The sequence below is a fragment of the Enhydra lutris genome, unplaced genomic scaffold, assembly GCF_002288905.1.
Source record: "Enhydra lutris kenyoni isolate GAN:26980312 unplaced genomic scaffold, ASM228890v2 scaffoldscaffold13, whole genome shotgun sequence".
Lineage (NCBI taxonomy): Eukaryota > Metazoa > Chordata > Mammalia > Carnivora > Mustelidae > Enhydra > Enhydra lutris.
In genome coordinates this window covers 22,446,689-22,474,355 of record NW_019154097.1, presented here as the reverse complement: position 1 = coordinate 22,474,355, position 27,667 = coordinate 22,446,689, and the positions used below count along the sequence as shown (strand labels likewise).

Genomic DNA, 27,667 nt, shown 5'->3' with positions numbered 1-27,667 from the left:
TATTTCCTTTGTCTGATGAATATTAATTTATTTTTCTGAGTATTTGCCTGGAAAATATTTTCCACTCCATTACCTTTTACCTTTCAGTGAACTTATCTTTAGTTAATTCCAACCTGAAAACCTTCATTGGTACTTTAATCCGATTAGTGGAATGACTATTGTATTAGACTTATTTCTCACATCTTCTTTGTGCTTTCCAATTATCATTCCTTTTTTTTTTTGCATATTTATTTTCCCCCTTTCTTGCCTTCTTCTGGATTTATTGGATTTCCTGATTTCTGCTCTTTCCTCCCCATTCTCAATCCTTCTAATCTTTGGAGACCATATTTCCTAATTTTATTTGTTTTTTTCATTTACCCTAAAGTACTAATTAACATTCATACTTGTTACCAAGATCTAACTTCAATAAAAATCTTGGTATTCACTGCTGACCCTTCTCTAGATGTCTCATTTACTTTTTTTGTGTTTTCAATTTTGAAATGTGACCTCATGCTTTTTAGGTTTTAATCAGGGGGAATCACATGCCCCCTGGGTCAAATCTATATCCTCCTCCAGAGTGATTTCATATTCACTTCTAGGTACCTCTGGAATGTCACTAATTTAGAACTTTTTCTCTTCTCTCTCTCTTTTCCTTGCTCTCTTTCTCTCTCTCTCTTTTTCTTCTCAGTAGTTGCCCAACTCAGGCATTTCCAGACCATACTGCACAGTATAAACTCAAACCTCAATCTTCATGAGGTTTAGAACATACACATGTATATTTCTCCTTTAGTAAGGAGAATTTTCACCAAACATGTAGACTAAACATGCAGCCTTTGATAAAACTGTCTGTTTTTGAAAGCCTTAGTTACCATTCCTCACCTTGAAAACTTGCAGGGCCAAATCTCTTCTCATGGGATGAGCAAGGATATTCAATCCACTCGGTTGCCAAAGCTGATGGTTCTCCCTTATCCCAACTACAACAGTAAAACATCAGCTTCGGAATTACCTGTCTAGTTCTGTTTCATTTTATGTCTTGTCCTTGGCCACATATTTTTCTGCTTTTCTGATCTCAGTCACCCATTTTAAAGGATGATAGTAATATCAGTTATGTTTTCATCTAGAATATCTGGATAGATGTTTTGTACTGGATATATCTTTAGATTAGCTATCTCGCCAAATTTCTGCATACAATTTCTAATATAAACTTGAAAAGTAGAGACCATTTACATTGTTCAGTTGAGGTCCAGCATAATGCAGTGATCTGTCCAAGGTCACAGATTATAAAGCAGAATTTAAACCATGCTGTTTGACTCTGGAACCTTTGACCTTTCCATAACACTGAGCTGACTCCTTGGATATGCACACATTAGTACACAAGACGTTAATATCCAATTAATACCCAATCCAAAAGCAGAAGGCTAAGACTACATGAAGGTAAGTCAAGCTCCTCTTCATACTCCTAAAGTCTTTCACGAAGCTGCAACTCAGACTAAATTACATTTTATTTCTTCTGTAGAGCTGTAGAGGAAAGTCACTTCAGTTCTAACATATTTTTAGGGTGAGAGCTGACCTTTTCTTCTTAATTGAGAAATGACAGCATATTATCATAATTGCTTTATTTTTTCCTAACCATAAAGATCACTCATGTTTATTTTAACAAGTTAGAGCTCTATAAAAAAAGAACTGAAAATCAAGTCAAATCATATCAAGTTCTATTACCTTGAGGCAGCTACCAAGAACTTTCTTGTTGGCAACCCTCCCTGTATCTTTGTATGTATAAACGGTAACATGTACTATGTACCACGAATATAAGACCACAAATCTGTGTATATCACTCCATCTTTAGTGTCCATGAAAAAGGGATATAGGAGAAACACATCTAGCTAGCTAGTTTTATGCTAATTATATTTATTGCTTTCACCACGTTTTCAAATTCTGGCTAAATGTGTTTATATCATTTCATTCATTCATCCATTCATTTGTGCAGATGGCATTGAGCCCTCCCAGGTTCTGGCAGGTCTGGGACGCAAAGACCAACAAACTGTGGTTCTGCCTTGCGGATGCTCATAATCCATTGGGGGAAAAAAGAGACATCCAAATAGATGTCTTCTACACAGCCTAGAAAGTGTAGGAGCTATGGGAGCACGGAGGAGTGATATTGACCCAGGCTGAGAAGGAGAGCATCTGAGAAGACTTTCCAAAGAAGGCTTTCTGGCTTGACTGGAGAAGGGAAGGATAAACCAAGTCAGGAACAGGAGGAGAACATCGGCTTTCTAGACAATGATGTAATCGTACTTGTTCTGTGGAAGACCGTTTTGGTAGCCATATAAATACTGGTTTAAGGGGAAAGGTAGAAATGGCGTACGTGGTGGTAGGGAGAGCAAATGCCGCTCCTGAGGTGCATGAGGCAGGAACAAGATGAGTCCCTGCCAAGTTCTGGCCCATGTGAGACGCCATGTTGTTTTCTTTAAAGAGAACTAAACCTACAACAAAACATCCTTCCTCACTAAATGCCTCTGGAGCAGAGTGCTAGAGTTCATTCCTTAACAGTCATACACAGCAATATATTCCTTAATTCCAGTGTTGTCTGGGTATCACTCTAAATTTGTTTGTTTTTTAATCACCTCAAATTCTTTTTTTTTTTTTTTAAGATTTTATTTATTTATTTGACAGAGATCACAAGTAGGCAGAGGCAGACAGAGAGAGAGAGGGGGAAGCAGGCTTTCCGCGGAGCAGAGAGCCCGATGCGGGGCTCGATTCCAGGACTCTGGGATCATGACCTGAGCCGAAGGCAGAGGCCCTAACCCACTGAGCCACCCAGGCGCCCCCAATTCTTTTTTTTTTTTTTTTAAAGATTTTACTTATTTATGAGAGAGAGAGAGAGAGAGAGAGCAAACACAAGCAGGGGGAAGTGCAGAGGGGGAAGCAGGCTCCCTCCTGAGCAGAAAGCCCCCTGCAGGGCTCAATCCCAGGACCCTGAGACCATGACCTGAGCCACCCAGGTGCTCCTCACTTTGAATTCTTTTTTTTTTTTCTCCCACCTTGAATTTTTAAGAGAACACTTAACTTTTGTTCTAGGCCGAGAGGCACTTTGGTTTTACTTTTTATGGGCAAAAGTGGTTGTTAAGGTTTTGGGATAGAGAGCATCACATGCCCTTGGGAACAAAACAGCCTGCAAGACAGAGTCTGGGATCACTGTGGAGGCCACCTGGACTACACGTCAGGGGAAATGACTACAGTTCTTCCCTTGAGTTTGGTAGTGATTTTGGATGAATCCATTCTCCTCTTTGGACCAAACTATTTTTCTTCTATTCAGAAAGAAAAAAAAGGGAGGGAGGGAGGGAGGGAAGGAAGGAAGGAAGGAAAGGAAGAAAGAAAAGGAAAGAAAGAGAAAGAAAGAGAAGAAGGAGGAAAGGACAGAAGAAAGGAAGGAAGGGAGGAAGGAAGAAGAAAAGAAAAGAAAGAGAATGAGAAAAAGAGAAAGAAAAAGAAAAAGGAAGAAAAAAAAAAAAAGCCTGTATGGAGTTTCTGGTAGGAGTCATTCCCAAAGAGGAAGATAGTATCATTGGTCTTAAAGAGATCAAAGGGCAAAAGGAATGATAAATCAAGTTCCAAATGGTACTTGTACCTGAGGTAGGGTTCTCAGAGCACCAACACAGAGCAGGGACCAAGTAGTATCTGGGAGGATGCCAAAGGCTTGGGGAGACTTGGGACTTTGGTCTTGCTATTGGGGGACAACATCCATCACTTACTAGCTCCAACCCACAGCCTTGACGAAACGAATGGGAGTATGTTGGCAGGGCTCTGAAGTCCACTGGGCATTCGGATCCCTTCCAGTGGGGCCAGACTCTGCCCCTCACACCCAGGTAACACGAAATTCATTCTTTCACTGCTTGCAATGCTGCCTCCACTCTGTCCACAGCTCAGGAAGGAGCAAATGCATACACGCAACCCATTAATTCCAGCAGCCTTTGATATAATTGTCTAAAGAGCTGTCCTGGTACCAATTTAAAACACAGTAGCAAATTTAATAAAACTAACAGTTTTCAGCCAAGGCCTTTGTTATTTTGTTTTAATCATCTTTTACCACCAATTGAAATGATTTTCTACTTTCTTGGTGCAATGAAATAAAATACAAGGGAAAGAATAGAGGGACAATGTGGAAATTATAAAAGATCCAGAGCCTCAAATCCTGGGCTAAGGTAACAGAGGTGCTGAGATTTAACGGGCTGTTTGTGTCAGGCACAGACTGGAAGGGAAGACATTTGCCAGTTTGGGGAAAATGCCACACCTGGATAGCATTAAAGAGAGGGGAGAGGAAAGATCTACAAGGGACTCTTGTTTTTCCTGAATGCAACCAAAGGCGATGTGTGACAGCTTCCCCAAACACCCCTGCTGGTGACGGACAAGTCTCTTGATTACAGAGCTGGGGGTCTGTGACAAGCTGACGGGTCGCCAAGGCCTCTAGGAGCCGAAACACCAGCTATGGCTGGAGGTAAACAAGGCATGCGGCATGGTGTGAAAATCGAGGCCAAGCAGGGGCCAGTGAGTCGAGAGAGCAGGGACCCAGTGACAGCTGGTGATTGAGGGGCACTAACAGAACACAGTTGTTGAGGACCAGGGGCCAGTGGGGAAAGCAATCTCCTTTCTCCTCCCTGTGGCCTCTCTGGGTGGCCAGCAATTTTATTACTGACAGAGGGCAAGCCCAACAGCATTTTTGAATTTGGCACCACATCTAAAACCATTTGGGGGCTGGGCTTTCTCTTTTTTCTCTCCACCCCCCGCCCCCCCCCCGCCCGCTCCATGAATGCTTTGGGTTCGGTGAAAGCCGGCGTGCAGTTAGCAAACTACATTTCCCCTCAAATTTTGAAACCCATGTGCACTTGGTGAAAATGTAATCCTTATGTTTCTGATTCATTTACACTTAACTCATCAAAACGCTATTTTGTAAGAGCTATTTGATGTCCACGAAGCCTCCTAAGCCCTTTTGTAAGCCTTGCTTCTTAGAAGCAGGAAGTCACGTTTCTGACGAGAGGGAGAACTTGACCCTAAAAGGTTGAGTTTGTTTTGAAATGAGGGCTCTCAGAGGGTCACATGGACCCTGAGCTTGGCCAAATGTGTTCTCTCATTTCCTATACCACCCCCCTCACCAGCACCAGCTGCCATGACGTTACTGATGTCAGCTTTCTATGATTTCACTCCGAGCTTCGTTGGAGACTTCTCCGTGATCACAGAGAGCCAGACTCAAAGTGGAGTCCTCAGGTTTGGTTGGCCAAACTCCAGCACTCTGCTACGTGAGGGAAGGAGGTCCTGGACTGGGGATCAGAGCCCAAGTTTCAATTCCCTGAATTGCCATCAAATGGCAGTGTCCTCTAAGAAACTGTCCTCCCCTCTCTGGGCTTGATTCTCTCACTGGTAGAATGTCAGTCTTTCGATGCTCCTTCCAGGTCTGAGAGTTTCTGAGTCCACCTCCTAGATGGTAGTGGGGCTGAGCACTTCAGAATGTTCTCGGCTTCAGATTTTTGGAGACTGGGTTTGTATACAAGGAGCTTAGCTCAACAAGGAAACACAAAAATGCAGGAACAGAGCTGGATGGCTTTGGGTATCACTTATTCCAAGTTTCTAATCGTGGGATGGACATTAGAGCCCAGAGAAGGGGAATGAATTGCCCCAAGTCATACAGATAATTAATGGCAGAGTTCAGCTTTCCTGGTATTTTGGACTAACATCCTTGGATGGAAGTTTCCAAACTTTTCAGTTCATAGTATATTGAAGCCGGGTCCAAAAGAAACAAACAAACAAACAAACAAACAAAACACCAAAAAACCAAAAAACCAACAACAACAACAAAAAACCTACTACCCACTCCGACAACAAGAATGCAAAAGCCAGCTTTAGCATGGGGGGTGGGGTGGGGACTGGCACTGCTTTGCGTGAGGCACAGTGAGGTGGTGTCTGGCTTATATTAAAGCCCATGAGTGAATGATTAATCTTGGGTAGAAAACAAAGCCCGTGCCTTGTAATGTTATAGGTATTAGTGCTACAGAAGATTAACCCCACGACCCCCCCAGGGGACCTTTTCAGAATACTGGACTACACTTTGAGAATCAGTGGATGATGAAAACAGGTGGACTCACAGGTCCTATTTGGCCCCAGCACCACACACACACACACACACACACACACACACACACACACACTCTCTCTCTCTCTCTCTCTCTCTCTCTCAAGCATCCACACATGTGCACTCACACATGCATGTTCACACACAAGCTCACCTCAGTTGCTCCTGCCTCTCTCCACAGGGAAAAAATTTTATGGTTCAGAGTGAACTCTAGCTCTTTTCCTGTCACTGATTCAAAGCTGGCAACTGGAAGGTCCTTTGAAATGCATCCTCCTCTCATCCCAACTCAACAATGCCTCTACTCTGCTTTCCCAGTTTCTGAGATGTGAGTACCATAGTTATCTGCTGTGACCCGCCCTCCCCCCTCCTCCCGCTGCCAGTCACCAGGTACATCCTTCCCCTTGCAGTACTCAGCGTGTCCGGTTCTCTCCGCGCCCAGCTTGCCTGTCTCCTGTTCCAGTTCCAACAAGTGTTTTACTTCTCTGACCATTTCCAACCTGTGCCTCTAGCCCTACATTTCCCGTGAGAGTCACACATCCCCAAAGACCTGTCCTATAACCAAATCTGGTCAGGATCCTCTTGCCTAACACTCTGTGGCTCCCCAGCACCCTCAGGATGAAGCCCAGACCCCTTTGGCAGGGCACTCTGGAGCCATCATTACTGGCTTCTCCCCACCTCTCTTTCTCAAATTCCATTCCCCTGCCCGCAACCTGCCAGGAGCAAGCGGTCTCAACTCCTACCCCTTGCTAAACACCCCGGCCTTGGCTTAGGCACTACCCTTCTCCCAAAGGTGCTCACTGAGCCCTTTAAACTAGTCAGGAGCTCCTACCCATCTCCTTCTTTCACCACAACAACCTTTCTCACTAGTTTGTGACCACTTGTTTATTTGTTCACGTCTTACACTAATTTGATGAAGTTTCTAGAAGGCTAGGACTCCTTTATTGACTGGCTTATTAATCTCCATTGCCTAGCCCATGGTCTGTGATAAAGGCAGTGCCAAATCAACACCTGCTGGATGAATGGAAGGCTGGCGTACATCATCTGGCCCAAGACCTTCACTTTAAGGATAGGGGACCTGAGGACCCAAGAGAAGAAAGGACACTGCTAGAAGATTCTCTTTTGTCCTTCTGATTCTCTGGTAACTAATCCACCTCAGAAGTTAAAAGATAGGCCTCCGTTATACCATCCATCATCTGTATTATCACCAACTTCTGATTTATCGATCTGTCACAGAGTTTACTCACGCGCACATGCATCGAATTTACCTACATTTATTGACCATCTACTCAATGTCTTGGCCTCACACACAGAAGCTGAGGATCATGTAATAAGTACGACCTAGTCCCCAACTCTGGGGTCTCACAGTCTAGTCAAAATGCCACCAAACAGGAAAAACACATGGATACATTCTGAAATTGTCGCAGAGGGAGAGCTTGCCAGGCTCTGAGACAGGCACAGGATGTCTATGAGGAGTTCGGAGAGCCCCCGTGTGTCTAGAAGGTTTTCTCTAGAGATGGCCAGTCTGTGAGCTCACAGTGCAGACATGTTCGCTCATGTGACATGTGACCTGCTCCCTTCACCCCACTGAATTAAACGCATTCAAGGCAGATGAGCTCAAGAAAGGTCTGAACAGAATGTCGGAGCCAAAAATGTACTGCAGAGTCATCTACCTGTGCCTTCGTTTCACAGAAGGGCAGCCTGGGTCCACAGATGGGGAGTCGCGGGCCAGGGTCTCAGCAAAAAAGTTTTAAGAGATCAGTGCTGGAATCCAGGTCTGATTCCATGGCCAGCACTTCAGGGGGATTTTTTTTTTTTCCCTTCTTCTTCTTCTTCTTCTTCTTCTTCTTCTTCTTTTTTCTTTAGCTGAGTTACAGAGATTACAGTACAATTTGTCTTTCCTTTCCTCTAATCCAACATTGAACCTTAGCAACTCTGGTTAGAGTTTCATGGGAAACTGCTTCATGTGTGTGTCTGTGCACGCCTGTGCTTTTGCCTTTCACACATACTCTCCAGACTGGCCCTGGCCAAGAACAAGCCTAATGAAAACCAAACAATAGGAAGAATCAGGAACATTTAAAGCTTTATGGTTCCCTGGGTTGCATCGTGTTCTGTCATGCCCATTATCTCATTGGTTTTCTCAGGATACCCCTTGCGAGACTGCATGGACGGGAAATGTCACCCTTTTTTTTTCCAGGGGAGGAAGTGGAGGCTCAAACCATTGGAAGGACCCAGTCAGGGTCACACAGCAAAACAGCTGTGTTCTGGCCTGGGAATCAGGTCTCTTAATTTTGAATTCAGCCTCTCTAAAGTAATGTCTGAGGTTCCCGTTAGAACAGACACAACAGAAACCCACTAAGACCTGCCCTAAGGGTTCTCATCATCTCTGAGCACAGACTGGATGGATTTTGTCCACTCTGCTTGCCAATGTCCAGTGCGAGATAAATTCCTCCATTCCTTCCACATCTGTAATTACTCTGATGGATGTTATTTTCCTTCTCCTTCCTATTCACTTATTTGTTTTCTTAAAAATCAGGAATTAGAGCAGCACAACTAAGTCCAGTCTGTCCTACCAACCCTCAGGGTGAACAGCAAAAGAACAAAGGAGTAGGTGCTATCAAGACACCCACTGCAAAATCCCGTTGCACTAACTCGTTGTTTTCCAAAGGGACTCTTAACTTACCCCGCCCTCTAATAACATACTAAATTAAAATCTATTCTTTGATTTCCAGAAATAATATTTCCCTCATTCCGAATACTCAAACCTGAAACTTGAAAGCCACTGGAGAGCTCCTTCTTGAAACCTTGCATCTGATACATCATCAAATACTGTTGATTCTACCTTTAAAACATAACCTCCAATCCATCCACTTCACTATGCAAATAAACATAATCTCTGATTTAGACTTTAGCAATAACTTCTAGATGGACTTTCTCATTCTCCCTCAGTCCTTTCTTCACACAGTACCCAGATCAATTTTATTAAAAAAAACACAGGTCTGATTGGTTTGTTCCTTTATTTCCCAACAAATAAACCCAAACTCTGTAGTGTTGACCACACCCTCTTCATAATCTGGCCTCTGATTACCTCTCCCATCTTGACTTCTATATATCCCCCCTTAATTCAAGGAGGGATTATACTCTATTATAACCTCACAATAATAATCTTCAGCTTATCATTCTCTTTTAATTTGGGCTATTATTCAGCCCAGACCTCCTATCCAGCTGTAAGATTCAGAATCCTGGCGCCAGCATGGAGACTAGAATGCAATAGGGCACTTGTTCTCGAAGGAGCGAATGAATAAATTTATCAGTGGAGCCCTGTGTCTATCATTTAACCTCTGTGGGTCTTCTTTAACATCTGTTGAAGAGACACTGTAACAACTCTAAAGTCCAGTGGTGTGTCAAATTGAACCAAAGAAATTCAGTTAAGTTATTTCAGTGGTGTTAGCACCAAACAGGAACCCTTCACACTTTCAAAATCATGAAGGTGTGGAGACAGTTAGCACCTCCATGGACACTGCAGCTGACCATGAAGATCTGTTGATTTTACTAAACGCTTTTGCTTACTCTAATATTCCCAGAACCCATATTTCATTCTGAGAGGTACTTGGCCTAAGACTGACAAGAGGGAGTCATAGGAAGATGATGCCCAGCTTCTAGAAATAGAGTAAAATTGTGCTGACCAAACAGCCTGCTAGCCTGGGCTAGGAACAGAGGTATCTGCTCTGGGTTTGGAGAGACAGCTCTTACTCCTGTTGCTGTTCATCAGAACTGGTGGGCAGGACATCAGAATGCAGATGAGACCATGTGGGTTGACATGAGAGAAGGACCTACTCAGGAAGAGGTCTGACCTGAAGCGTGCATTTCAGCAGAACATGACTGGAAACCACGCTGGCCTGACAATCTCCACACTCAACAAGTCTCCCCCACCTCATCTATTTAAATATTCATAACACAAAGGAATATATTTGTTCTCATTTGTGTACTTATTCTAATGCACCTTAGAAACAAGAAAAGCTAATTGAAATATCGACTTTCTCCATCCATCAAGATGCCATCTTAGGCTCTGCCTGTCACAGCAATGACTGTGCTCAGTAATTTGCAAGGAACAGCCTTTGGGGGTCAGGCAAGGAGATGTAAAACTTGACTCTACCATCTATTAATGGTGAGATCTTACTTAAATAAATGGCTTTACCTCTTGGAGTCTCAGATTCCCCATCTAAAAATAAGGCCTACTGATACCTATACCTCATTGGTAGGCTTATAATACTGAGCATATCTGAAGTATTCACTACATGGTAGTTAGTAGCAGTGATATTAGTGCTACTAGTGGTAGGTGCTACCTGCATTTGTGATGGTGGTTAACACAGGGACTAAATTTAGGCCCCACGGAGGGCAGAAGCTGGTTTGGTGTTCCTTATTTCCTTATCCATTGTATTTTCAGAAAGCGACATGGTTCCCAGCTAGGGAACATACTAAATCAGCATTTGAAAAACATATCAATGTATAAATGATTACACAAAGAGTAACTTCTTCATAAATGCTGGTTCTCTCCTGACTACCTATTTTACCCTAGATCCCAATACCATTGTGTGGGTAAGCAGGAGGGCTGACATCAAATACATTCATAGACAAGTCACAGAAGAGAAAGTGTAGATATCCAATAAATTGAAAAGATGCTCACTCAAGACGTTCAATCACAAGACCATGGATGAGAATCCATGTTTTCAATCATGAAATGCATAAGACAAAGCACTTCTGTTTTGTCAGGTCGTAGGGACAATGAGGAATGGTAGGTCCTGCTGCACACTGCTGGTGGGCTGTGAGTTAGTTCACCCTCTCAGAATACCAGAGGTTGTACCCCTTAAAATGACAAAGGCCCACAGATTACAACCCAGTAATACCATTTCTCGGTATCAACTCTAGAGAAATGCTCACATGTGCCCACAAAGAGGTTCCTGTAAGAGTACTGATTACAGCACTGGCTTATAATAGAATGAGATATGAAATAATACAAATGCCCAGCATTAGGGGTACAGCTAAACAACCTGTAGCACATCCCCACTATGGAGTACTCTACGGCATTTAAAAGGGATGAAACAGATTTAAGAACCAAAGTGGATAATAGCCCAGATTACTATGTTCCTCCCTCCAAACTCCATTTGGTCTCTGACCGAACTTGTACTGCTCTAATAAAGTGTAGTATGTTGGTCTGTTTGTTCATTCATTCATTCATTCCTTTATCAATGTATGCTGAGAATCTACCTAGTTTCAACCATCTGTACTAGGGCAAACTTTTTCAATGATCAACCCTTAATCACATTTAATGTCTCAGCTTAGACACTGCTTCTCCTAAGAAGCTTCGTTAACCACCTCAAGCTGGGGGAGATACCTCTCCTATGTCTTCCCACAACCCCCCGTGCTCCTTGCCCTAGAACTTTCCATGCTGCAGAATAGTTACCTGATTCTTTGCCTGTTCATTCCCTTTAAACTGTGTGCTCCTAAGGCCAGGAATCAGGGCTCTGTTCCTAATTCCAGCATAGTCTATGGCGCACAACAGACACTTGTAAATACTTGTTAAACCAAACAACAAGCATTACTGAACACAATTATATTGATTTGCACTCTTTGGTGGATGAATGAATTAACAAATGGACACATATAAGAACAAAGAATGGGTGCCTGGGTGACATACAGAAAGCCAGGAAAAGAAGTAGGACTAAGAAAAACAATGAAGTGGTGACTCAGCTTGAGAGACATAGAAACAGCATGAGAGAGCCACATGTGCTTTCAGTTGACCCTGATTTAGTCTGAACTTTGCCAGTCCTCTGAGGCTTAATATGGGATCCCATGTCAATGTTATGGCTAAGATCTGGAAGCCTGAGACCCATATTCCGAGAGGTTCCACTTTGTGTTACTGCTGACTCGTTCTTTACTCATTCATCCAACAAGCATTCATGGAACCCTGATTGTCACATATGAGCGTGTTAAAGTTTGTACTTAAGAATCTGAACCAAGGGGCGCCTGGGTGGCTCAGTGGGTTAAAGCCACTGCCTTCGGCTCAGGTCATGATCCCAGGGTCCTGGGATCGAGCCCCGCATCGGGCTCTCTGCTCTGCGGGGAGCCTGCTTCCTCCTCTCTCTCTCTGCCTGCCTCTCTGCCGGCTTGTGATCTCTGTCTGTCAAATAAATAAATAAAATCTTAAAAAAAAAAAGAATCTGAACCAAGTGAGAGAAAAGGAACAAAAACAGAAGCACAGTCAATTATAAGACAAGTCAAACAGTGATCAAGGACCAAGGATCCTTTATAAGACACCCATGTTCCAAACAGTCTAGAATCTCAGTGATGGCAGCTCAGTTAGTCTTTATTATGAAGCACTAAGAGACACTTCTGGTCTCTGTTCAAATATCACCTCATCAGAGGCTCTCCCTTACCACTTCTCTGAAGTCACTAAATCCTACCCAACTCGGTTATGATGAAATCGTTTCTGGTTTGTGTCTCCCAGCTACATTGCAGGAATCAATGAGAGCAAGGACGTTTCCTGCTCTGTTCACTACTGCATCCCTAATGCCTAGGAAGTAGTTGGGCTCCTGATGGGAATCAACAAACATTCGCTGAGTAAATGGATTGCTCAATGAAGCTTCTGAGCTGATTGGTGGGGTTCTCAGCACGTAGAGTCCAGAGTCCGATCTGAGATCTGATTTGTAAAATCTGGACTCATATTCCTAAGAAATTCCACTCAGGTCTTATAAATGAATCCTTCCCTTTTGCTTATTCATTTCCTCTAAGAATTATATTAAGAATGCCAAGAAGCTGAGGCAAAACAGACAGAGACTATGGTTGCAGGTTAACAAGTATGAACGTGACAGAAAAATCAGTAGAATACTTAATTGAGATACACATACAAGCCAAATGGGAGAAGTGACTTCTAAGAATATTTCTAGTTCTACATAAAAAATTCTGAGAGAGAGGCACAGACACATATCCGTTCAACCAGAGAATGAAGGACTAAGAGCACTAGCTTTGGAGTTGATGGATTTACACCCAACCCCAGGCAGGCAGGTTGACAGCTGTTGAAAGTCCGAGAGCCAGATCCTCATCTATAATCTGGGAAGAAGACCACCTACTTTGTAGAGCTGCTACGCAGATCAAATCAAATGAGATTACTTGAGTAACACCCTTAGTAAGTTCTTGACATATAGTAGGTGCTCAGTAAATCCTAGCTTCTCCATTTCTCTTCAACCACTAAACTCCTTCTCACTCTTCATTTAAGAGCCACTCAAAAATACTCACTGTCTACTTGGTATCTGTAATTGTTCTAGGCACTTGGAAAGCACTAGCAGACCAACAGGCTCTTTATTCCTTAATTGTACCTCGGTTCTTCCAAGTTTGAGTTAGAAGCCACTTTTTGTCTCTGTCTCTGCCTTCAGGGCACTACTGTCCTGCAGTGACACTGCTTCCCTATCTCTTCTCCCCCAGTGTGAGCACCCAGAGCTCAGCCTCCATGCCTGTCCTGGCACCACAATATCATCATTTCCTAACACAGCGTATGCTATCGGATAGACACTGTTAAATAGCTGCTGAATGAATTAGGGATGGATAGATGGATAGATGCATAAAGGAAGAGAGTGAACTGCTATTGTTGTTTCTGGTTTGCTTTATACCTCACTTTCTAAGAACAAACAAACAAACAAAAAAGCCTTAGTTTTACCCAGAGTTTTTCCTTCTCTGAGTAATTTAAAGATTCCATATAGACCCAAGTTGCACAGTGGCCAGTACAGAAGCACTTGACAGTCAAGTCGAGAAACAGAAGCTTCCCTGCTCTTTCTTCCCAGCCAGAGGCATAAGGAACTGGCCATGTAAATTGCATTGCTGGACTCCCAGAGTGGGTCACAGTAGCTGATGGAGGGCTGGTGGCTCGTGAGTCATATCCTCTCTTCCACTTGCTGTATCTCAGACTTGAGCCAGCTTGCATGAATGTCAGAGCTCCAGAATTCTGCCTTTGCATTATCAAAGTAGAAGGCAGTATGGTGTTATGGTTGAGAAGGTATTATTTGGAATTAGATGTGGGTTTTAAACCTGCCTCTGTCATTACCAGCTGTATTAGGTCAAATAAATCACTTTTCTGAGCTTCAGCTTTTCTTCTGAGCTTTGCTGCCTCATAGATATTTGGCAAGGCACTTAAAGCAGAGAGAATACTCAGCAAGTGGTTGGCGTTATTGTTATTTTTATTATTATTGTCCACACACTACACACTGCACTAGGGCATCACAGTCAATCAGTGAGGTGCCCTCTGGGTACTGATTCTTATAGACAGTCTCTGCTAAGTCTTTTTTACTACCAAAAAGTGAATGAATCACCTGTCACCCAAAAACAATGCCTACCCACAGAGAAAAGTTTAGTGTGCTGCCGCCTCATTTTACAGAGGGAAACTGAAGCCCAAAGCCATGATACAATGTGTCTGCACAACATATAGTGAGTTTGTAGCAGAGTCAATGCTGGTCCCCTTTTCCTCCACCAGTGTCCCTTCTCATTCAATGGACGGGTTTCCACAGAACAGAGAAGTTCCACATTTCTTCCTCTTCCTGGCCAAAAGTAATCACTCTCCTAGAAGTGTCCATTGGGTAAGCACAGAAGCCTCTCCCTTCATCAATGTCATACCTTGGGAAACTATCTCCAGCACAGATAAAGGAAAGAATAAATATTTTTGTTGAGGGAAAAAAATGAAGACAAAGGTCAAAGGGAACCATGTAATGGGTTGAGTCAGGGAAGAAAAAGAAAGCATTTTTTCCCTCTCTCCTCTTTTTCTCCAAAACAGTCTTTATATAGAACTTGTATAAGAGCCAATTTATTTGATATGGAAAAAATGTGAAAGCAGAAAAATGCACCACACACACCATACCACACCACACACACACACACACACACACACACAAATGTATTTGTGTTGGAGTTCAGAAATCAAATTACCAAGAGATAAAGGAGTTGAAATGGTAGGTTGACTTGGAATGATGTTTTACTCTTTTTAGAGTCTCAGAGAACATTCAGGTCAGGAAATGTAGTCCAGTCTAGGTCTCTAGTAAATTCCTTGGGACTCGAGAAAGACATAGAGGAAGTCCATGAAGGCCTCAGTCTAGTCCGTGTGTCTGAAATGCTGTAGCGGGGCCTAAGAAAGACTTGTTGAGTGAATGAAAGACTGAATGGGATATGAGAGTGCGGGTCTGAAGAGTGGTGGTTCTGGAAGCAAAGTGGCACAGGACTGGGTGTTTTTAACCACGTGATTAAAGTCCTCAGTACCAAAGTGAATGTCTACAGGAAAGGGGTCAGGTCATCCCTGAAATACCTAGCTCCCAGGGAACACTCTGGCACACAGAACGTTCTCAAAACATATTTGTAAACTGAATAAGTACTGGGAAAGAGACCCTGGAAATACCTGAGCCTTCCAGATCACTTACAGCAGTGGCTATTAAATTGGAACCTGCATTAGAGTCATTTGGGAAGACCCCACAGTTGAGTTCCTGATTCAGTTGTCTGGGCTGGGATCTAAGGACTTGCCCTAAGTTCTTGGGTCCTGCTGCTGCTGGTCTGGGGCTCTACTTTAAGAACCTGCTTTAGTGCAGTGGTTCTTAAACGTGTTTGCACATTATAATCATCCAGTGAGATTTTAAAAGTTCTGATGGCCTGGCTTTATCCCCCTTACCAGTTAATTCAATACCTGGGGGTAGGATGGGGGTGGAGGAGGGGTCAGAGAGGGGATGCTGGGAAACACAAGGGATTTAAAAATGCTCCAAATTTCCATGACATGCAACTGACTTGGAGAACCCCTAATCTAGTACGACTTCTTTATATATCAAGGCCCTTGAAAGCTGGGAAGGGTAAGTAAGCAACTAGCCTGAGATTGTAGAGCAAGTTCAAGACTATCCGGGAATGGAACTCAGGAGGCTCCCACGTCTTCAGTTGAATTTCTGCCCTTCCACACTTGCCAGCCCATGTCGGGTCTTACAGGCGCACAACTCCAGGCAGAAAATGAAAGCTGTGTTTAAGCTGAGAGTTTAAGGCATCTATGACGTCTTCTCTCCATTGTTTTATAAAGAAATTTTAAGTGGATGCATATCTATAGAGCTTTACTACTCTAGATGAGCAAGAAGATGAAAGAGACAGAGTTATGGAATATTCTCAAGGCAAGATGATCCTTTAAATTTTAAGTACATTCTCAAACACAAACCGAGTGCTCCCTCTGAGTTCTTGACCAGATGTTCTTCATCTCTGAGTCAATGAATGGGCACGGGTCTGCTTGTGATGTGCACGTTAATTGCTGGCATGTAAAAGGGAGTGCTGGTAAAGTGTTTGAAAGTGGTTCTGTCTCTTAAAAAGATTAAAAGTTTCCTCCAAAATTTGGTTTCTATTAATGATTGGCTCAGTGAGTATATTCAAGTAGACAGAGCGGAGATCAGGCCTTATATCATCTTAGAACCAAAGAAAGTGCCACAAAAGGTGCAGAGAAGCCACTGACTTGAGCATTTTCATCACACAGAAGAGGGAAGCAAGGCTCAAAGAGATTGATGGATTTACCTAAAATTAGTAGGTGGACTGGCTGGAGCTGAACATAAGGTATCTGACTTCTGAGCTATTGTTCTTGTCAGTATTCAAGTGTTCAAGTGTTCCCTGCCCATATCCGTTGCACATAGTAGATGTTCAACCAAAGTCTGGTGATTAACTTCATAGATTCTTGGGACCCAAGTTAGGTCAGTTAGATTAAAGCAGAAGTTGAAATCACATCTTTAATTGAATACTGGTTGAAGGCCCTGGGTTAGGAGTCAGGATAGAACCTTGATCTCACCACTCCCTAACTATGTGATCTTAGACAAATGACTTCACATCTCTAAGCCCTCATTCCCTTCTTTGTAAAACAAGAAGGATAATTGGGCTGTGGTTATGGAGAGGATGAAGTGAGTAAAAGATGTGAGGATCTCAGCTCACTGTCTGGCATATAAGCAAAGCATTAATGAGGTCATCGTAAGGTGGTCTCTTTCCTAAAACAAATCCTGAGGAAGTCTGAGGAAGAGGTGGCTTGAGAAATGAATAGTAGGGATAAGCACTATCTCACAGAGAAGCTGTGTGTATCCCCGAAGGCTCCTGGAGACCTAGAGCTTTATGGACTCTAAAGGATCAAATGAGTCTGAACATCTCTCCCACTTCAGAAAAGGGAACCAAACAAGGACTGTGACTGGCTATATTCACCTTCCAGGAACATTCTCATGCAAATACATGGAAACATGCTCAATTTCTAGGCATCCCGGTATAACTTCACTCCCTTCTCACTCACTGGAAAAGCAATCACAATGCACAAATCTTCAATTAAATATAAAAAGGAAATATTTTTCAAACTTCAGCTCTCCAACTTCAGGAGTCATACATGGCTTTCTTGTGGCTAATCTTACTCAGCCTCTTTCATTTTATTGTTGGGACAACTAAGAGAGGTCTGGGAGTCTTAGCGTTACATTAGAGCTCTCACCAAAAACCCAGGCAGGGTTTCTGGTTCCTTGTGTATTACGATTCCCACCGTATCGCCCCTGCCATGTTAGGACAGTACTACAGTCAATGCCAGGTTATGAATCCCCAGAAGTCATGAACCTCCTTCTAGGGCAGGCCTCTCTGAGCCTCCTTACATTCTCTGTACCCCACCCACCTGACCATCTCCCTAGCCAGAGAGCACACTTACGTGTCCGTGAATCTTCTATTGAGGTATAGGAGGGAGGCCATGTCCACGTGGAGAGGAGGGTCCCGGACCACCTTGTACTGCAGAGGCTTACACTCTAGACAGAGAGGGCTGTCTGCAATGGAGGTCAACATGGCTGCATCAATCTCTAGGTGCTCATCCAATGTGTAGATCTGGATGCCGTACACCTCCTCACCCACATCCCGGAGTTTGATGGTCAGTGGGACATCGCAGAAGACGTTCTGAGGGCCCAGAGAGATGTTCTTCCCACTGACAGTTAACAGTTTGATGTCATTGACAGCCCCACTAGAGTCCCAATCAGTGGAGACAAAGGTCACCCAGACGGTTAAAGATTCAGGGACCAAGGGGTAGCGGAATTCCAGTTCAAGGTAGCAGCCTTGTGGCTCAGGGCAGGCTGGAGGGACTGTGTGTGGGTTGACAGCTGAATTTGGACTCCACGTGCGGACACTGGACTTACAGGGCTGTTCAACATCTGGATGACCTATGGAGAAGAGATGAGGGTATGAGTTCCTGAAAGCCCTGTAGACGCTAGGAGAGACTGGCCTAACCTGAGCTCAGAGAAAGGGGAATGGAGAAGGAAGATTCTCAGTGTTCTAGTGTATCAGCTATAAGCACAACAGAGAGCTCGTCTCCACCCCTGTGATACAGTTCTTGGATGAATCACCAAACATTTGGTCAAAACTACATTCAAGTGAGTATCTTACTCTTGAGTCAATGCCCCAACTTTCTTTCTTCATATCCTACTTGTAGGCTTTGCTGCCTCAGATGGAAAGAAGGGAGGGACACACATTTGCCAAATACCCATACATCCCCTGAACTTGCTTACTTCTTGCAAAGACTCATCTCAGAGGTGAGGCAACTAAGGCTCAGAAATGTGGAGTGAACTGATCAAAGTCTCACAGCTTGATGTAAAGGTCAGCATTAGAACCCAGTGTTGTCTCATCTTGAAGTTCATACTCTTTATTCTCCCTACTGCATGCAGAGGCCACTAAAATAAACTAGGATCCCTGCAGTACTGCTTTCAGTACAACCTGCTTGAAACGACAGAAGAACCAGAAACCTTCAGCAAAAAAGAGGTGAGCACAGACCATTTTTCCCCTCGGACTGAGGATTCTGGGAGGAAACTGTCTAGAACCATGAATGACAGAGCTGGAAGGCGGTCCTGGAGCCATCTTATCTCTCCTCCTCTTCGCCGCATGAGGTCATTCCATACCACTGAGCTCCTCAGAGCTCTGTCCAGTCTGACTCAGGAAGAGGAGTATTGGGTGAGGTGGGGGGGGGGGAGGAAGGAGGGATTCTTTTACTCCTTCCCTGGGGAGACAATGCCTCATCCCCACTGATCTCAGCCTGCAGCGACTTCTGAATTTTTCTCTGCTGAGATCATTAGCCCTAGACCCTCAGAGAGCTCTCCTTTGCACTGCTGAGAAAAGTAATCAGGACTCAGTGTAGTGATTGGCTCTAATTTGTTTAGGGGAGTCTAGCAAGAGATACAGATCAGCTGGTGATGGCAGCATGGAAGATCTCAAATTGTCCTATTAGCCACATTTTTTTCTTCTTCTTTTGCATTGCTGGTTGGTGGGAGGTAGGGCACTGGACATTTCTAAAGCAAAAAGGAAAAGGCAATCTCTGTCTGAAATGGCTTTGTGGTAGTGTTACAGCATCACAGGATTCACAATATGAAAACCAGAAAACCATTTTAGGTGGGACAGGTATTACACTGAAGGCTATAACAATGCCTGTAATCTCTGTGTCTCTGCCCAGCCAAGGGAGAAGAGAGAAGACACCAAGTGGAGATGGAGAAGAGAAGATAAAGGAAAGAAAGGGAGGGGAACAGTGTGAGGAAAATTCAAAAGGCTTTTTAGATAGAACACATCAGAGCAGGAAGAGATGGATGGAACTACAGGATTCCTCTAGTACTCCTTGGCAAAGCTTATCCATTATTTGCAGCAAAGGCTGATTAGAAGTGACCAGTGGTTTAAGTCAAAGGCACAAATAAGACTCCTTAGGGAGGCTGAAGCTTTTCTTCCTAGAGACTCTCCAACTCAGTGGAGTTCCTGATTCTCTTAGCTTTGTGGGTTGTTGGCACATACATCTCCCCTACTCACTGGGCTCTAGTGAGGGTAGCATTTTAATGCATGGGAAGCACATTCCCTGGCCATTAACTTATTTACCTGATTGTCACCCAGATCCCATAAGACGGTTACTGTTTTTGCCCCTTATACATCTATTTCACTCAATACCAGGCACCGTTACTTAATATAGCGCCTGAGCCGTAGATAGTAACCAAAGTGGACGTTCACTAACTGTTTGTGAAATGAAGAATCTTCCATCTTGTTAATATGGAGTTAAAAAACTGAGCGCTTCATGGAATGCTGATGCCTGCTGGTAGGGATTGCCCGGTGATCATTCCTCCCCCTCTGCACACTTTATCCGGGAACTGTCAAGGAACGGAGCAACCCTTCTCCCTTCCTTGGAGAAAATGACTACCGGTGGTGGCACCCGCAAGATTGCAAAGGCGACAAACGTGTTTGGCTCCTGCCTTCTCCCTGGTTTCTTGTTAAGCAACAGAGGGACCAAAAGCTTTCCAAAAGACAGGAACAAGAGCCTGGACATTACACTCAAGTACATAACCAGGAATGGAGATCTTAGCAAAATGTGTGCTTGTCTGCTTATCAGAGATAAATGCTTGCATGTGAAAAAGAGCCCTGGGGGTGTGCTGAGTCCAACTATCACCAAGGCTGCAACCCCTCTGACTATACCAGGCTCCACGAACCTACCATCCCCTGATGCGCGGTGCCGCGCCAAGCACGTTACCTGCCTCTGCTTTCTTTGTCCTGGCAGTGAGTCTAGGGCACAGGTCTTACAAAAATCATTTCACAAAAGGGGGAACTGAGAGTCCAGTGCCTGAGTCCACCCCGGATGGGGAGCAGAATATTATGGGATAGTGCTGGTCCAGGCAGCGTGTCAAACTTTGAAGCAATGGAGGCTGGGCTAGAGGATCAGCTCTACAGCTTCTCATCGCGCCACCTACTCTGAAGATACTGACGTCACAGGGGTGCTCTAGAACTCGAATGGGAGGGGGCATTAGCACATGCTCATGAATACGGAGCTTTGTTATGAAACATCGGGAGGAATTAATAGGGAAAAGCTTGGGAGGAAGAGGTAGTCCAAGACAGAGAAGAGCTGAGAGAGAACGGGAAGAAGAAGACTATGGTTCTGAGCACAACGAGGCAGCAGCAGGAGACGAGGCCCGCAAGCTAAACAGAACCCAGGTCACGAAGGGCTCCAGGGTCATTTTAAGGAATCGGAATTTTATACCAAGGGGGACTGGCTAGTGAAAAACTGTAAGCAAACAAGTGAGAATTGTCTTTTAGAAAAACCACTGTTGAGAGTCATAGATCCTATCTATCCATCTATGTATTCATCCATCTATTTGTCCATCTGTCCATCCAAACATCCATCCATCCATCCATCCATCTCTCCATCCATCCACCCATCCGTCCATCCAAAAAATAATTATTGACTGCCTGGTCTGTGTCCAGTGGTCTCTGGCCCCGTGGAGCTTCTAGTCTACTGAAACCAGGGGAGAAATGGCTGTACTAACGTAGTTAGTCACACCTGTGGCTTAGACAAGGGAACATCAGAGGGGATGAGGACTAACCAAACTGACTAAGGAGGAAAAGAGAACAAGGACGGTGTGGTTGTGAGGCAGGGAGAAGGGCAATGGAAAAGGGGAAGGGAGAGGTAGGGAAGACATGGAAGGGGGGGTTTGGGAAGGGAAGCAAAGAGGGAGGGAGGGAAAAAGTAAGAAGGGAGGGGGAAGGAGAAAAAGCGCAAAGGTACTGTTACCTCATTGTTAATACATACCCTTTTGTATATATGGCGACTAAATGAAAAGTTACGTGTTTATATAAGCTGTCCACTGGAAGTGAGGCCATCTATGTGTGTGAAATGTATTTAGACATACGTACGCTGATTCAAATTTATGTTTATGAAGATCCATACAGACATCCCTCACGTATCTTTGTGTACAGACGCTGCAGCTGCTGACACAAATGTAGTTGTAAAAACTTGGTGCCAAGTTTCTTCCAGATGAATACTTCAGCACACCTGAAATATTCCGGGCACCAAAAGGGGGAAAGGCCTCACACAAATAATAAAAATGAAAACAGCTATAGTGCCACGTGTTCCTTTCTCATGGAAAACCCAGCCCTTGCAATGCTTTATATATGTTTGTGCACGTGATCTTTTTTTTAAAATTTTTAATTTAAAATTTAATTTTTTTAAATTTGACTTTTTTTTTAAAAAGATTCTATTTATTTATTTGACAGACAGAGATCACAAGTAGGCAGAGAGGCAGGCAGAGAGAGAGGAGGAAGCAGGTTCCCCGCGGAGCTGAGAGCCCGATTCGGGACTCGATCCCAGGACCCTGGGATCATGACCTTAGCCGCAGGCAGAGGCTTTAACCCACTGAGCCGCCTAGGCGCCCCTGTGCACATGATCTTAATTGAGATCTGAGTTGATGAGGTCTGGCTATCTACGCCCTAGGTAACGAGTGTCCATGGCATCAAACACCTCAGGAAATACTCATCTGAGAAATAAGAGTCTTTGCTCAAGAGATAGGAAAACAGGGTCTGTTTTGCATCCAACCACTTTCTGTGGCCAAAGGCAAGAATTTCTGTGGCTGTATTTACCTGAATTTCACGGAATGGACTTAATGGAGTTAATAGTGGGTGTGTGGTAAGTATTTGTTAAATGAGAAAAAAAAAAACCTTCTTTCTTATTAATATGGAGTTAAAGAAGTCACAGCTCCATGGAATATTAGAGCTACAGAGGACATTTATTCTGTACATGAGATGTTATCTTCAGAGAAGCTAAGTGACTCATTCAAGGGCACAGAGCACGTTGATGGCAGGGCTCGAACCAAGGTCCGGTTCTCTTCAACCCCACCCCCCATCCCATACTCTCTCCCCAACCCCAAAGATATGTCTGGCATCGCTCATGGATTTGGGAGTTTTATGTTAGTTTGGGAAGTCCAAAAACTTAAACACGCAAAGATAAATAGGATGAAAATGAGTTGAGAAATAAATTGCAGAGTTTGGCTCATGGAAAAGTTTATTTCTTCAAGGATATTAAAAGGGTCTGAGCCAAAAGGATCACAGAGCCTGTAATAGGATGCTCTAAAAAAAGAACAGTGTCTTTTCCTGGCCTGCATTGCACTAAATTTACATATCCTGAAGGAAAACCCATGGCTGCTGGGTTTCCTTGCATGCTTGAGTCAGCTCAAGGAGCCGGGGGGCTCAGCACTTCCCGATGAACTCGACTCTGCATCTCATGCTTTAAGAGGGTTAGGAGCAAACCAAGAACTGACTTAGCCAGTTGACAGCTGGGTTGGATGGAGGTGTGGGGAGATGTCTGAAAATTATTTCATTCATGCAGCGAGGAGAACAAACCAGGATGGTTTCAGCCAGAGAAGTCTTGGCGGAAAGTCTTGCTGATCCTACCTCCCAAATATCTCTCGATTCCATTGACTTCGCTCCCTCTCTCACTGCCATGGGCCACATCAGGGCCACCACCATCCCTCTCCTGGATTCCTGCAACAGCCACCAGCAGCTCCCTTTCCTCCAGCACAGCCATCCCAAGGCTCTTCACCACACAGCAGCCCGTGCAATCTTCATAACACACCCATTGTGCCATGTGTGTGTCACGTGTGCCCAGACCCCCACCAAGGCATGTGGTGGCTCCTTGCTGCCCTCTGCATAAACCCATCCTCATCCAGTCATTAGGGAACACCCAGTCCAACCTCCCCCTACTCCACACCTCACGTTTCATGCTCCAAACCCACTTAAGCTCTCAGCATTACTGAACAGCTTTCATTTATGTGGGTTACGTCTACTGGTAGTTATCATGGTACAAATGGACACTGAGAAACTTCAAACACGAGAACACATAAGCATGTGCTCCATTAGCCATCAGAGCAGTAACAACATCACATTCCACGTAGCCACTGGAAAGCAACACTGCTCTCTCGGGAGAGAAGGGGAGTGACAATGGTAAGCAATTACCACAGCATTATTTTGAAAATAATTTTCGGTTTTGAGGATACCCTAAAAAGTCTCCAGAAACTCCATAAACCCTCAGATCACACTGGAAAAAAAAAACACACCAAAACCCCCCCAAAACTCTGCTCTAAACATACCAAACTTCTTTCATGTTGTCAAATGTGCCTTAATCACTGGGGCAGTGATAAAGTCTCAGGTCTGGACGAGGTCAGCTTCTTCCTGATTCCCCTGGCCCTCTGTGTTTCAGTTATCATGGGCCTCGCTGCACCCGATGGTAGACGGTAACCACCCTTTTGCTCACCTGACTCCCCTATTAGATGCTCAGCTCTGTCTTGGCCATATACTCAGCACAGTGCCTGGCACACAGCTCCTATGGTGGCCGCAGATGGGCCTGGGACACCCTGCACGGACACAGTTTGACAGCTGGCAGGGACATGCCCTTTCTTCTGTGAGAACCCAACGTGGGTTCCTCTGGGATGGAAAAGTCACGACTGTAGATGTCAGAAAGAACTTTCTAACAAATGGAGTTAGAACAAGGCCCAGGAATGTACGCGCGGGTGCTAGGAGAGCCTGGGTGAGGGAGGGCACCAGGGGGATTCCTGCACTGGGTGGGAACTGCGGCTAGATGAGCCAGGCCCCCCTTCCAAGTCTGACAGCCTGTGATCCTGGGGGGATGAACTGAGGGCTTCTCCCAGACATCCCTCTCGCTTTACATTCCAGATGGATTTGTTTAGAGTTCCTGAGTTCAGCTCTCTCATTTTTATTTTAAGCTACTTTAGAAGATAACAAAGTACAGTGCTGTCATTTTCCTCCTTCACTCTCCTCTCTGATCGCTCTCCCTTGCTTTATTCTCTGGCTTTTTCTTCTCAACCTTCTTTCTAAAAATATAAAAGAAAACGGGGGTAGTTCTTGCTGAACCTCAGGGAGGAATCCGATTCAGCTCTCTCTGATGGGCTGGTGTCCCCACCCAGGAACCATGGACGAGAGCTGCCCTGCAGGGGCAAGAGAGACCGATGGGTGGAGCACGTCTCGGGGGGCAAGGGAGGGCACAGAACACAGGGTCTCTGCCAGCCGGGCTGCGGGCACTAGAACTGAACCCTAAAGAAGGGTAGGGATCATGGAAGGAAACTGAGAAGGCAACTTTCCACGAGATTCTCTAAGTTCCAAGTGGCTACTGTCAGGGCCAAGTGCCAGTGGAACAAAGCATTTGGTGAAATGCACTCTCTTAAATTCTGCAGAAAACCCAGTGGGTCTGGCAGCAAGTGGGGCCATAAGAGAGCACAGAGATTGCTGGCCCCTTGGAGGGCCTGGGAGATCCCCAGGGCAGGGGAGGGTCCTCTCATGGGAAAAGCCCACCAAGAGTGGCAATGGTGAGGTGCTTCCCTCCAGTGTCTTGCTGATAGATTGATCTCAACAAGGAGGGTATGTGGCAAAAATCTTCGAGAGGGATCATCATACCATGTGTGTGGATGTCCTGGATATTCTCCACAACAAATGAAGAAGACAAAGATTAATGAAACCTTGATGCCTCCCCAAGTACCTGTGATTTTCTGGAAGGGGATTTTCTGTACATCAACAGGCCACCAGGGTCTGGAGGCACACAGAAACACACATACACGCCATGTCTTTATCGGGTGTGTGGCTTCAGGCACTCATTCAATATCTTAGCATCTTTGTTTCCTCGTATGTAAAGTGGGATGACATACTTAGGACAGTGTAGGAGTTCAGAGGACATGTGCTGAATTGATGTGTGGATACTGGCCTTGATCTTGGGCTGAGGGCAGAAACTCCCAGTTGTATGATGAATAAACTCTGGGGTTCTCAACTACACCACAGTGACTATAGTTAACAATACTCTATCACATACCTGAAAATCGTCCAGAGAGTAGATTGTATGTGAGCTCACAAACAGACAATCAAAAAGTATGAGATAACGGTTGTGTTAATTAACCTTATTGTGCTATAATCACTTGCCATGATACCTGTATCAAATCATCGCTTTGTACACCTTAAACCCTATAATGTTATATGCCAATTAGGTCTCAGTAAAGCTTAAGGAAAAAGACAAAAATAAAATAAACTGGCCTTGCAAGGCTATCGTAAGATCAAATGAGACAGTATGCAGAGAAGATGGTTACCATCCTAAGGCTCCGGCCACATCAAAAGAGCTGTTCTTTGCACCCCCAACTTGTAAATGAGCTTCCAGGCTAGCTTACCTTCTGCTTCTCGAGGACTCCAGTGTCCTGATGGGCCACAGGGCATCGGGGAGGAGGCGTTGACGGCATACTGCACCAGGATTCTCCCTTCCAGGCAAAGGTCACATGCTGATCCCAATTCTCTAGGAGGCCAAGGAAAGAAGGGAGATGCACCGACTTAGGAACAGTTGAATGAGCTCCTGATCTGGCTAGGCCAAAAGCACCAGGAGAGAAGACACAACAATTCCATGCTACCCCTATCCTCCTTATCCTTGCCAAAGTTTCCAGATTATGACCATGAGTGAAATTCTACCCCACAGCCCAGAAAAAGATCTTATTTGGGCTTATGAGGCTTCTGTCCTACTAGTAGACACGTCTTTAATTTCAAGCAGTACAGAATCAACAGTCCAAAGGCTTACACACCCACATTAATCTTAGTTTCATCAGACATCCAAAGCCCTACCGAGGATTTGATGTGTGGTTGCGAAAAAAATCTTTATTTCCATTTGACCTCAAATTTTATTCTTTGAACAGTGTTTATCAGGTACCTCCCACATGCCAGGCACCATCCTGTGTCCTAGGTATTAAATAAAAAGAAGGTACGATTCAGTTCCTTCATCTGAAAATGAGCTGGCTGAACCCCCAGATGACGCCTATAGAACCTTCCAGGCCTGACATTCTGGGGATGGATGAATCACCTCTGATTTAACAGTCAAAAGCAGCTTCCTTCCCATGGCATCTAATTCATTTTAGCAGCTTTCCAAGGGGCAAGCCAATCCCTTGAAAGGCAGAGCCCCAGCAGTGGAATATTACTGTGGCTTCCTCTACTCTCAAGTGTCTTATGTATCTGGATTCAATCTCCCTTTAGCCGCAACAGCCTCTGGGATCTTGCTTGTTCTCCAGACTTGGTATCTGTTTAGGAGGCAGCTGCCAGGAGGGGAGAGGGATCAGCCCATTGTTTCTCAAAATGCAATGGTCCTGCCAATACCTCTCTCATCATTCCGAGGAGGATCATTATCCTTTAGCTACCTGAAAGATGCAATGGGGGAGCTTGACAGCCTTCCCTTCAAAGGGAGCTCTGTAGCCCCTGGGTTCACATGGTAAGAAGGACTATGCTGGCGAGCGCCAGCCTGCTGGTGTTCCCCATTCCCCTTCCACACAGCTACCAGGAAGCTCATCCCCAAACCTATAACTGAACAGATCACCCTCCTGATGATCTACTTATATGGTGGCTCATGTACATAGAGGGATGGATGGATGGATAGATGAGTGGATGGGTGGATGGGTGGATAGGTGAGTGGGTGGCTGGTTGGGGGATAGATAGATAGATGAATACCAGTCACTCAGATATGTTGCTATGACTCTTAACTAACCTAGTCTAGATTCTCAAACTGTAGATTTTCATCCTGCTTTATCACTGTTAATGTGAAATCATACATAGGTAGAAATTCTGCAAGCACACTGATATCCAGTGAAAGGAGAATGATGAAATAGCCCAAGATTAATACGTTCAATGAAATGGTAAGCAGTCGTTGCAAAAATATTCCACGAAATCTCATGAAAAATG

At 44.5% G+C, this 27,667-nt stretch overlaps 1 protein-coding gene across 1 annotated transcript in view; it reads right to left on the bottom strand.

Moving 5' to 3' along the window:
- LOC111146361 (pappalysin 1) overlaps positions 1-27,667 on the bottom strand; it is a 236,448-nt gene that overhangs the window by 137,220 nt on the left and 71,561 nt on the right. The window contains 2 exon segments of the mRNA XM_022501889.1: positions 17,826-18,324; positions 26,122-26,243. Of these exon segments, the coding sequence (XP_022357597.1) occupies positions 17,826-18,324; positions 26,122-26,243 (621 nt within the window).